Below are 12,895 nucleotides of genomic sequence, written 5' to 3'. Positions count from 1 at the left end.
CAAGCTCAGGGGTTTAGTGTTTCCAGAGCCCACAGGAACAACACTCCACGACGCTTTTGTTTCTTTTCTTGGAGTGAGGATTAGAATATATGGAGTTCACATAATCCGGTCGAAATTAATACATATAAACGCTTGAAGATCCACTCATTACTGAAAGTGTATGTCATATAAAAACTAAAGTGATGGTCAGAGTTGTCACAGTGAAATTTAAGGTGTGTAACATTACAAGTTAACATTCCACCTTTAAAGTTGTTCTCACTCTACAGCTGCTGTGAGAGGCAGCAAAACATCCTCTCATTTCATAGTTACTAATAGTTTACAATAGTTTTCTAATAAAACTCTCCACAGTATGAACACATGAGCCTCACAAAACCAGACACAGCTCAGCCCTGAGCTGAGTGACTGTCCTCTACTGACCAATCAGACTGCAGTGTTCACAGCTCCACCTTTTAGTACCAGATCTGTGTGCTAGGTACCCCAACAGAGGGGGGACCAAAAATGGGGACGGTATGGAACAGTTCCAGTGGTACCATCCACAACTTTACACAGTGGAAACGAAAAAAAAAAACGTACCAAAACGTACCAGTGAAAACAGGGCTATACAGACACTAAAGGGTATATTGTGTGTCCATATTTGATTCAGATGGCCACTGACCAAGCTGTGTTTTTTGACACCCTGGGAGTGAGACAAGGCTACTGTGGACTTGTCAAGGCTCACAATCTAGCAGGTATTTTGCTTTATAATGAGCATTGTGGAAATAAGAAACCTACGGACGGACGGATGGATCCCATAAACTCCAATAACGATCTTCTCTTCCACAGACAGTTTCCACACCTGGAAAAAACACAACTTCATGGAAACCACTGCATTTCTTGTGGTGGTCACATTTGTCGACTTTCAACCCGTCTTCATGTTGTTGGTCATTCTTGTGTCATCTGTTTTCCCACAATGCATTGAGAGGCAATTCATTTGGGTCCCACATAAAAGAAAGGGGCAAACTTTGTTTTCTTTGTGTTGCACTTCAATCAGTGATTCTTTACCATGACACCTTTTCAAGATAGTTTCTTTAGTCTGTCAAAGGGTTAAATGAATGACAGTACCCAGCCTATCTCCTGGTTGCGGTCTCTTTCTCGCCTTCTCATTTTTAGAAATGCTATCTTAACGTAGACTGATCCCTCTCTGCTCTAACTAGACTCTTTGACATTTTTAGATCAAACATGATACAACAAACACTCATTCTGTTCCCTACGGGGGGGTTCAATTTTTATTCGTCATCAGGACTTGATGCATCCAAGTTCAGAATCATTCAGTTTTGGCACCTTGAAAGACATTACGCTTTTTTTAAATTCTCATTTACAACAACACAACGCAAAACCAAAGAACAAGAAAAAATGAGACAAAGAAAGAGACTAAGGCTGTGTGAGAGTTCAAAAGAACCGAGAAAATAAAAATTAAATGAAAAGGTAAGATAAGATTTTCTTCTGTTTAAAAAAAGCCTTGATACGTTCTCCAAAGTTTGCTCTTTTTGTTTCAAGCGTAATGAAGCCCCACCCCAAATGACCCACTCAAAAAAATTAAGAAAAGAAAAACTGAAATAGACACAGTACTGTAACATTAATTTCTACTTTGTCACCCCCACTGCCCTTACATGGTATCATTGTTCAATTGTTCAAAACATAGGTTCCTTAAAAGCAGATTGGATGATTTTGATTAGCATGCATGTAAATTCTTAATTTTTTGGAGTCACTTAGCTTCACCTCGCTGGTAGCCATGTTCTCTCACGCACTACTTTGTGTCTTTGGCAGTAGTGACGTCTCATTGTCCACAGTCAAGTTTGCAGAGAGATCCTCCATTACCCAGAGTTCTCTCTTCACTCCGCCCCTTTATGGAGCAAAAAAACGTGAGGTCAACTTTTCACCTGTCGTTGACCCTGAACAAGGATGGCTGCCAGGGTTTCGGCGGAAGGCCAAAAGATTTTTTTTTTTTGTCGTTGTAAAAGAATGTGATAATGTATCTAATACTAACCAATATCAGTTTATCAAGTAGGCTGAAGCCTTTGCCCGTCAAATGAGCCAGTCACGAAGAATCCTCAGTCTTGGTTTAGTTTCCATGACGACTTGATTTAGTTTCACTTGTAAGTTACTTGTTTTCTTTTTTTCTTGTTGATATTTTTGCACCAGGGAAGTCTAGTCATGATTTATTAACATATATATTCATATATTTATATATAATCAATACATATATTAACTTATGTGTTTTTTTTTCGTTTTTTTTCATGTTTTTTTGCGGCCTGAATTGCTCCCTGCTAAAATCCCACACCGCAATGGTTCACAGTATTAATGCGAATAAAGAATGAAATCAAGAAGATACAGCAACTAAAGAAAGGAGTGGGGTTCACGGGAGGTTAGGGTGTGTGTGTTGGGGGGCTTGTGGGATGGTAGTGCGAGGGCGGGATCATAGGCGGGGCCGAGGGGTCAACTACGCCCCCTTTTCATCAGACTGAGGAAGAGTAAAAAATATAAAGTTCACCTTTTTAACGGGCAGTCTGGCCCAGCCCACCACTCCACGGTTCCACAGCCCCGAGACAGACAACCACCGGCCACCCCCCCTCCCGACTCCTCTTTCCCCATCCTCAAATCTTTACAAACATGTTCAAAACTCGTTAAACAATGGTAGATGGGAAAATCATGCATGTTTCTTTTTTTATGCATTTTTTTCGCTGTTTCCTTTTTTTAAACAGAAACTCAGTGATCATCTGAGGTGCTGTGGAGCGCTCAGAACTTCCCCTCTGTTGCTTACCCCTCACTCCATCTATCATTTAAGCCCTTCCTCTTTCCGTCTCCTTACACCATCGTTTGTCTTTTGCCGCCTCCCCCCAAATTCCCTCTGATTTTTTAGTGTCTGAGGTCCCTCTATCAGTTTCATACAGGTGTGGTGCGTCGGTTGGCGGTGTTGCTGTGGCCGCCTGAGTCTTTCAGGTCCTTCTGGATGCAGTTGTGGACCTGCAGGAAGTTGTGGTCCCTCTCTGTGGAGTTATAGGTGGCTGTCGGGGTACCCGTTTGGCCCTTGGGCAGCGTGTACATGGACAGCTCAGTGGAGGGCAGCGTCCCGAAGGCCTTCAGGCCAACCGGTGATGCCTCGCGAGAGTGCGAGGGATCTGTGGAGCGGGACGAAGAGCGTGAGCGGCGTCGATAACGGTAGCGGTAGCTGGGGATGCGCGTGATGGCCGCACCTTGGAGGTAGTCGGCGGCTCGTGCCCCCACGCGTAACTCCCGATGGCGGTCGATGAACATGTGCACGGCCAGCACACCCACCATTTCAGCCATGATGAAGGAGAGGGCGCCGAAGTAGAAAGACCAGCCGTAGGAGTAGCTGTTCTTCTTGGAGTCACTCTTGGAAGGGTCCCCAGCGTTGGCTGATATGTACACAATGATTCCTATGATGTTGCTCAGGCCTGGGACGGGGAAAGAGGGAGAGAGATTAAATCAAAACTAAAATACAGCCAAACTGTTACTCAAGTAGGCCCACACAGTAAACAACTAAAGTCATCACAGTTATTATCTTTGTTAGCTTAAAATAAAAAATACAGAAGCCAAAGATAAAGAAACTCGCTCCTCAGTTTTGACTGCTGGAGTCATTTTTACCTTTTTCTTGACAGAAAATTCCTCAGATTTATTTCTATTGAACACAGGTGATATTCTCGAACTTACTTGTGACATGAAAGAATACAAAAGTGTAACTGACTTAGTTTTTATCAGTTTTTATTGTCATCCACCAAGTCAAGTGGCCGAATAGCTGTCAGACAAAAAAAAGATAAAGACAGCTGATTAATGATGGTAAACGAGAACTGAAATCTCCTTCAAATAAACTTGCAACTTACTAAATAAGTGTGTCAACCCAAGGAACGTGAAAAGAATCAGTTGTAGTTTCTCTGCAGGTCACCCTTCCTTGCCTTTCCTATCTCCAACAGAGTTCAAGTTCGCTGCCAGTCTCTCTCATCTGTGTCACCTTTTCTCTCTATCTCTGTTTCATCATTCCTCCCCCTATTTTGATCGTCTGTCAGTCTTGTCATACACCATCACTCTGGCTGTGCGTAGCCAGAAATAAACACATGGACAGACAGACAGACAGACAGACAGACAAAGGGACAAATATGCAGACAAACAGTGAAAAAGGTGCTGTATGAAAAGCAGACTGAAGTGTGAGAACTGTGAGGGCCTGATTGAGATGGATCAGAGCAGAAGAGTATCAGGGACACCTTATTTTTAGAGTGTAATCCCAGTGGCCTCCTCTGAGCCTAGCAACAGGGCGAGAGAGACAGACACAGACAGCGAGAAAGAGAGAGAAACAGAGAGAACTGCATCTCTCACTTCTGACTTGGAGGGGAACTAGTTATCTAGCGCAGCGCAGTAGGCCATGGCCTAGAACCAGAGTACAAACACACACACACATGCATGCACGCACAAAAACACAAAAACGCTCCAGCAAGAATGGCAACCTGCGCTATCTTTGTCTCCCTAGCTTCGTCCTGAGGCGACTGTAGCATGCTACGCACACGTCAAAAGCTACGCAACACATCACCTGGTGGTCAGCAAGCGCCAGCGTGGCTTCTGTTGTCTCCGAAACAGGACATTTTCAATTTCAGTTGCTCCACAACAGACATTTGTGTCTCTTAAATGTCTCGATTCTGTGCTGTGTTTTCCGCAGCTCTACCTCCTCCTCCTCCTCCTCCTCCTCCTCACTGGGTCTTTAATTTTCTTTTATATACTGATAAATGACAATGTCAAGATTATTTTTTCCATGAAGGAGTGGTGAAGCATTGAGTCTCCAGTAAGTCAATTGGAAAAAATGCCTGTTTTGTTTGTCTTTAAAGAGTAACTTTAGTATGTTTCAACCTGGACCCTATTTTTTTTTTTTTTTTTTTAAGTTTTTGTATCAAAGTGACGAATGGGAACAAGAATACCTGAAACTGGCTGCTAAATGTGAAATTTGCTGACTCCATAGACACTAAGGATGCTTTCAGACCTAGAGTTCATTGCTTTGGTCTGAATCAGGGACTTATTTTGTTATAAAGTTGCACAATTGCCTGGAGTTGGTTCGTGTTCTCACGGCAGCATTTACAAGCGGACCAGATCAAATGCCTTGCATGGGAAAGCTGCTCTTTCTGTGAGTTTCCATGCGGGAAAAATCCAGGAAGTAAAGAAAACACTGAGAGTACACTTGCAAGATTAATGCAACACTTTCTAATGTCACAATGGAGGGACAACGAACCGCACCAGAGCTCATTTGTAACCGGCCCAAGACTACCTCTTCAAAAAGGTCTTGTTTCGAGCCACACTTAGGGGGCAAAATGAACTTGAGTTCGACTGAACTGAACCAAATAGGGCAGGTGTGAAAGCACTAGGGATGTCACGATACCAAAAATTCAGTCGGTGCCAATACCAGTAAAACTGCACGATACTCGATACCAAGTCAATACCACGGTAACAAAAAAAAAAAAAAAAAAATCCTAAGATCCCATGTACAAGAAATAAACACGCATGCGCAGTCACGTACTGCTGAGAGTGAAACCCCTGAGCGTTAGCTCACACGCAGCTTGTTCAAGCTGTTCTCTGTGTTATTGAAATTAAACAAAATAACATGGAACATATCTGCTTATTATGCTACTGATTTTAATTGGGATGTTTTTTGATGAACTGAACAAAGCTGGACAAAGCTCCACACTGAGCACGGACGGTTCAAAAGCAATTCAGAATGAGTTAAAGCAATTAATAAACAGGCAAAGTGGTGTTTAAAACTGCATATATTGCTAGCAGATCTATTTTCTGTCCTAAAGTGCGGCCGTGACTGGTTCTGAATGTAAGCTTTAGCAGACAGCCACTCTCTCCTCTTCCTCGTCACCCCCTCGCTCTGAATGTAAGCATGGACTGTAACGCTCTATGGCGTATACTGCCCCCATCAGTTCCGGAAGAGTCATAGCACTGATTCTTACGCTGGCATTGGTTCTTCTGCTTTTTCAAAAAATTAGTATCGCCGGGTTTTTTTCATCATGGTATCGAAAGGTATCGCGAGTATAGGTTCTCATGGCATCACTAGAAAGCACCCTAAAATTACTGCTTATCTAAACAGAGCCTGGTGGGTTTCGTAATAGCCATATCGGGGCTGTTTCACACACCACTCTCACAGTGTTGGTTTTGGCCACAGTATACAGTTGTTTTCAGTGAAAATTTTAGCAACCAGCTTGTGAACATAGTGAAGCAAAGATATTTCTCTCGGGAGCTGGTGGAGACAAAACAGCTGAAAGAAGTGTGAACATTGCATTTACATCTATCAAGTGGCTAGAAACATGACCCCAATTAGACAGTGGCTCTTTGACCGCATGATATGTAGATACTGTAAGCTTTGCTGACATGTTAGCCCTATCAGCTTTATACGGTGATAGCGAATAGGTCAGTGTTACAGCTTGTTGCGCTGCCCTCAAATGGCCCAAAAATCATTGATTGCAGGTTTAAGGATAACATCTTTGTATTGTCGCCTGTCCAATTCTTTATCCGTTTTCATCGTTCATATAGTACCCAAAGAAAAATATGTTGATTCCAAAAGCAAATTGATTTTCTGAAGACACCTTCCATCATTTCTCCTAAAGTACACCCAATAAGCCAAACGCCTACCCATCCTCCTTTCTTTCATCCTTTTCTTTCATCCTTTCTTTCCTCTACCTTCCTTTTTTTCTACTTTACTCTCTTCAGTTTCTTTGTCCTCCTTCCTGAACCTTCCTCCTTTACTTTTGCTCCCCGCAAACACTTTCACCTTGACACCTTCGCCTCATTCTGCCATCCCGTCCCACTCCCTCCTTCCCTCACCCCTCCTTGCCTCCTTCCTCTCCTTCCCTTCGTACCTGCGGAGACGAAAAGGATGCCAGCGCTGAGGATGATGTTGTGGCGTGACTTGTAGAACTCGCTGGCGGCGATGCACAGCCCCCCCATGAAGAGCAGGATCACACTCAGGATGGGGAAGATACTGGAGGCTCGTACAGCGCCTGGACACACACACACATCAAGGGGAAAATTATTGTCATTGTCAAATGTCACCATTGGACACATGCTGAAGATAGAATTATATTACAAATAGTATGAACAACCAAACAATAGATGATATGCATGAAAGACATTTAAATGATTAGTAATGAATTGCTCCCAAGTATGTTGAAGGTTGGAAGTCAATCTACCACCTTCAATGCAGTCAGCACACAGCAGCGATTGGATCCTTTGAACAGAATATGCTGCATTATATTACACTAAACCTTGACTACTACTTCTTCATTATGCTTTTTTCCTGTCTTGTCTTCCTTTTCGATCTCTCCTCCATTGTGTAGTGTGTCTGTCTCCTTCCATCACGCCCCTCTCCATTGCTCTATCACTCCATCTCTCTAACTCTCTGTCTGTCTCTGTCCTCTTTCCCTCCCCTATCAGTCTGTCCATCAGCTGTCTGTCTGTTTGCCCTCTGCGTGGCTGATTTGCTGATTGGCCTCGGGGTTGTCATGGTGCTGCCGTGGTCACGGAGCTCGATCTGGTTTCTGAGGCGACCAGTGCCACATTCCTGAACTTTTGCCGGCTTCCACGCTGATACCATTCCCTTGCATGAGTCTGCTTTCCTTGTTAATGATATCATATTCTTCCCTTGTCTGCCTGTATCTCTTTGTCTGATTCTTTGTGAAAACACAAATTAATAAGACAAAATAGAGCTAATGTTTTTCATTAATGTCACTGAATCCATTTGCAAAGAGTGTTGTGAACCACTACAACTTGACATTTACTGTGTTGGGAGGCACTTTCCCTGCTCTGCTATTGAGAAATGTTTGTCAGCTCAGTTAAGGCTCTTTTATACGTATGACAATAGATACGTCTGTTTCAAAGGTTGTAAATGTCACTGTCCTCATGGTTTCACACGACAAACAAGGTGCCATCAGAGGTCATAATACTGTACCTTTAAATGAAGGCACTGTTGTAGACGGTGGTGGTCTGTGTGGCCGTTATATATACACCCCAGCATGTGGACAGAGAACTCTTTTTACTGTATCATTGATTCGTTCCGTTCCGGCATTATTTAAATTTCTTCGCTGTCTCCTACGGCCATATCTCGCTTGAACTACACTACACTGCCTCAAAAATCTCCGGTGGTACTGCTGCGTTTTATCCGCATCCGTAAGGTTTTCAAATGAATGCGGAGCACAGACAGCAGGCTCTGACCATCTCCACCTATGTGTCTTACATTGAGCATAAATGAGCCCTTAATCTTCAACTACTAAAGTAAATATTTTTGTTTAGCATACTTGTTTGTTCACCTTCAACTGATGGCTGATTAAAAGTTAGAATATTTTCAAAAAGGAGCTTTCACAAGCATTGGAATTGCAACATTAGGTAACTGGCAATTTACACAGTAAGTTGCAGGATCTAGCCACATTTTAGGTTAAAGGATGATCCCCTTTTCATACTGGATACTGGATATTGCATATTGTATGATTATTAGTTATATTTATCATTAGTATTATTATTGTGGATTCGGCCATTATTCCCATCAGTAATAATGATTGCCTGGGTCTGGAACTTCTAATCCGCTCACTCCCCTGCCTGTGACATGAAACAGCAGTTACTTAAGCCCCTTTTACACAGCCTATTTGAGGTAGTAATGTCATGCTGATATTCTGCCTCGCTGTTTTTTACATAAGGTACAATTGTGGAATGGTGGAGCAGAGCTGTCTTGCCTTTAATCTGGCAGCGGAGGTAGTAACAACACTGAATCGATGTCTGTGTAAAGGGAACAGTTGGCAGGATGGGACCATGGACAGGACAAGTGTGACATTTAGACGATGTGCTATGTGTGCAACCCACTGCCGGTGAGATTTAAAAAGAAGCTAACAGCAGTTAGCAGCTAACTCAAAAAAGAATAACGGCAGCTCCCTACCTTGCAAGCAAAGGACAAAATCAGTCACTATACAGCTGATGCTGTTGTATGCTGGCATGCTATCTAATGTCACACATGGGAGCAGCATGATGCTGACGTTCATCAGTTATGAGTACAAATGCAAAAGCGGCGTAAAGAAGGGATTCTATAGCCGCCCTATAGTGCAATCTCTGTGGAAAAATTTGAAAGTCCCCCTGCAGAGTTCACTGAATCATCTGACTAACACCATTGTCAAGCTGTGCATCGGAACAAATGAAGAGTGACACATAACACCAAAATGCTGCTATTGAGGCTGTCCTAAATCAAAATGTCTTCTCAAAATCACCCATAATCGTACTCTATTTTTCACTCTGTGCGGCTTCACTCTTTAAACCCAGCAGAACAAGTGTGTTAGCATGGCTACTCATCAGTGTGGACTTAAAATGACGTTAGATTCGGGCCGATACTTTGGTGTTTTAGTCAGGGAAAAATCGAACCCCTCCCCACGAAAGCAATGTCGGACTGAAGATGAAACTTAGTGTAACAAGTTGACAGTTTGCCTGACATCATGCAATATTGATCGCATTATCCTCAGCAACATCACGAAATAAAGAAACAAGAAACACGTGCAGGCAGTCAGATTTTATTATGTATTTGGAAGAAAAATTTGTACCTTCTAGTTCATTGTTGACCTGCTGTATTTGCCATTCCTGTGTGTGCAGGTCTCTGTTCAATGAGGGATTATTACCAACATTTCTAGTGCGGTAATGTGAGTCACACAGTCCGGGTAAACTCTTGACTTGATTCAACTCTGTTGTAGAGATGTGCTCCTCGAGTACACTGTTATCCTCACTCATAGAAATGATGGCCAAAGCTGGCAAGATTAGACTTAAATCATAATAAATACTTTTACTGTCTTGCTCATGGGAACCTAAAAATGGCTGTTTGAGGAAGAAAAAGCATGTCACTCATGCTCGTCCTTGATCTTGTTTCTAATTACGAAAGGGATAACTCCTTGTCTCTTTTTTACTGCTTTTTTTGTTACTTCATTCTTTCCATCCCTGTCTCTCTGCCTCTCTTCAGTACAGCCGGACTGTGATGGCTCCATTCACTGAAGCAGATCAAATATTAAGGTGACCTCAGAGTTGGCACTGCACCAAGTTTCCCCTCCTCCTCCACTTCCATCGTATTTTTTTTAACCCCATCTCGTCTCCTTCATTGACATGTCCTGTCAGGGGAAATTGTCTTCAAGGTGGAAAGCCCCCCGTACCAACCACATACTGTATGTGCACACACACATCTTTTTTTTCTCCAGAGTAAGCGGAAATGCCTCCTGTCACACACACGTACACACATACACACACCTGTACTACGCTTGATTTATCACTCACTAGAGGTGTACACACAGCTGGCTGAGATTCCCTACTATGTTAAGAGACACACACAGGATATACTCCATTCTGGACAGCACATAATAAACGGCAGCATGGTTGTATTTTGTAATCAAATTTTTATTGACCATTACCTCAGCCCTACCTGCTACAGTTACTGTTGTTGCACCTGTCAAGCTTTGCATTTCAGCACACAGCATATGCAGTGTTCAATGACAATAGCAGCATATTTGCTCCTTGAGGTTCACTGTAATTTTTTAAACAGTGTCCACCATTTCAGAGTGCAATAAGACAAACATAGGCTAATCATTTTAACACATCGACTGATGTTACTTGGCTGAACTGACAGCAGATTTTATCAGCTGTCAGCCCAGTCACCAGTTTCTGCAAACCAAGGATAGGTTACATTTGTATATTGCATCAACGTTTGACATCAATGTTTCTACAGTGACATCGTATTTGAGTTGACTTTGTCATCAGGAGTTGAAAGGGATAAAGGATGGCATGACACCTAAGCAAGCCAAGCTGCAGACCACTGTTACTATACTAGCAAACAACGAAACTGGTTGTGATTTAATGAGCCATGGCTGCAGGTTTTTTTTTTTTTAATGTACTTATTTTCTACTTAAACACTGCTGCTTTTTCAGCCAGGATAATGCCACCAAAAGTGTTTAATTTTTACCAAGACATTGCTGCACTTCCAGTTGAGACAGTGCCACAAAAGCGTTTTTCTTTTATAGAGACATACCTGCATTTTCCAGCTTTTTTGTCTTTTTCAGCAAAACATTGCTGTATTTCCTGTGGTGATTGCGTCACAGGAAAGCGGTTGGTTTTTGTGAGGACATTGCTTCATTTCCTGCCTGGATAGTGCCTTGAAAAAGTGATTATTTATTTAATGAGACATCACTGTGTTTCCAGCAGTGATTGGGCCACCAAAACTGGGTATTTCAAGCCAAAATGTGACTTTGAGTTGTCTTGCTTTGTTCTGAATCAGGGACTAATTTTGGTACAAAGTTGCATAATTGCAGAGATAGTTTGTGTTCTCACAAGCGTACCAGATAAAATACCTGCACAAGAAAGCCGTAGATGGTCAGAATTTCCTTGCGGGAAACCAAACGTTGAAGAAGAGTACACTTGCAGGATAAATGTGACACTTTCTAATGTCACAATGGAGGGACAACTACGCAGGTTGATTTTAGCGCTGCTCATCGTGGACTATATTGCTGTCATTGTTCATTTTAGTCAAACCATACAGTTTGAAAACGAGGCACGGCTCCAACTAGAAAACAATGTTTTGATGCATTGGATGTGCTGAATGTGCATATTAAGGCAGTACAGGAGGAGGTGCACATTAATAATCCTCCAGGACTGTAACATGCTCATGTTTAACCCAAACAATGTGTCATGTGACTGCAGTTGCTTCACATCCAGGTCGGAACACATTCTCACCACAAACAAACTGCAGCAGAGTTCATTTGTGACTGAAATGAGACCACCTCTTCAAGAAAGTCTCGGTCCGGTTGTTTTGGTGTGTACCTGTGAGATTACTGTGTTCACACCTGTCCAAACAAACCGCACTTAGATGGGAAACAAACTTGAGTTTTATTAAAGCAAACCAAACCATATCAGCATATCAGCTACATAACATATGAATGTAATGTATCCGCATTTGCAGAAACATATGCCAACATTTGTTCTGTTGATTGGCCAGCTAGCTAGCTAATTAGTAAAAACATTTGTTGTGGGTTTTGTTTGAAACTCTATCTTCTTCAGCTGATTATTTCTAGTTGACTCATTTGAGAATCCTGCAGACTTTTTACAGAGCTGAGATTACAGCTAACAAGGAGGAGAGATTACATTAGAAAAAGCATTGGTGGGTCTCATGACATGGTATTAGCCGAGCAAAGATAGTGTAAGCGCGCTCCTACATTTTCATCTTAGCTGTAGATTTTTGTGTGCTCTTAAATTAATCATTGTTTCACTTTGTTAAGGTCACAACGGTTTTAACTTCTAATCCGATTGATCTTGGTGTACAGATACACCCAAGGAACACGTTTCATTTTTCTTTCCAAAAGATAGATGAAACAAACACATTGTTATAGATGCTCCGAAACAGTGACTTAAGACTTTGGCTTTCAATAAAGTGCGATACAAATACAAGGCAATACAAAAAAAGGCAACTGTGGTGGCAAGCTAGAATCGACAATATACAAGGGGATAAAAGTAGTAGAAAAAGAAAAAGAATAGAAAAAAAGAGAAAAATGAAAGCAGAGGATGAAAACGAAGACAAGACAAGAAGAGAAGTGAGAAGACTGCAGGCCCTCACTTCTCTGTGAAGCTGCTTTGCCTCCAGCAATCTCTGTCTCTCTCTCTCTTTCTCTCCCTCTCTTTCTTTCTTCGTTCCTCTCTGCTCTCGCGCTTTAAGCAGAAGGCAGGGAGTTTAAAATGAAGAATTTTTAACCAAATGCGCTGGCCTCCAGGCGCACCCTGCCACCAAGCACATCACGGCACAGAGACGGAGAGACGGAGGGAGGTGAGTTGAGAGTGAACGAGTTTCAGC

General features: G+C 42.3%; 1 protein-coding gene across 1 annotated transcript in view; it reads right to left on the bottom strand.

Moving 5' to 3' along the window:
* Nucleotides 1-1,255: 1,255 nt before the first annotated feature.
* Nucleotides 1,256-12,895, bottom strand: part of LOC125885448 (voltage-dependent calcium channel gamma-2 subunit-like) — an 88,808-nt gene continuing 77,168 nt past the window's right edge. Inside the window, exons 3-4 of the mRNA XM_049570987.1 lie at nucleotides 6,900-7,040; nucleotides 1,256-3,455 (exon numbers count right to left, since the gene is read on the bottom strand). Of these exons, the coding sequence (XP_049426944.1) occupies nucleotides 2,923-3,455; nucleotides 6,900-7,040 (674 nt within the window). The 3' untranslated portion in view covers nucleotides 1,256-2,922. The remainder of the gene's footprint in view (nucleotides 3,456-6,899; nucleotides 7,041-12,895) is intronic.

Source organism: Epinephelus fuscoguttatus, linkage group LG3, assembly GCF_011397635.1.
Source record: "Epinephelus fuscoguttatus linkage group LG3, E.fuscoguttatus.final_Chr_v1".
NCBI lineage: Eukaryota > Metazoa > Chordata > Actinopteri > Perciformes > Serranidae > Epinephelus > Epinephelus fuscoguttatus.
This window is presented reverse-complemented; position numbering and strand designations above follow the sequence as displayed.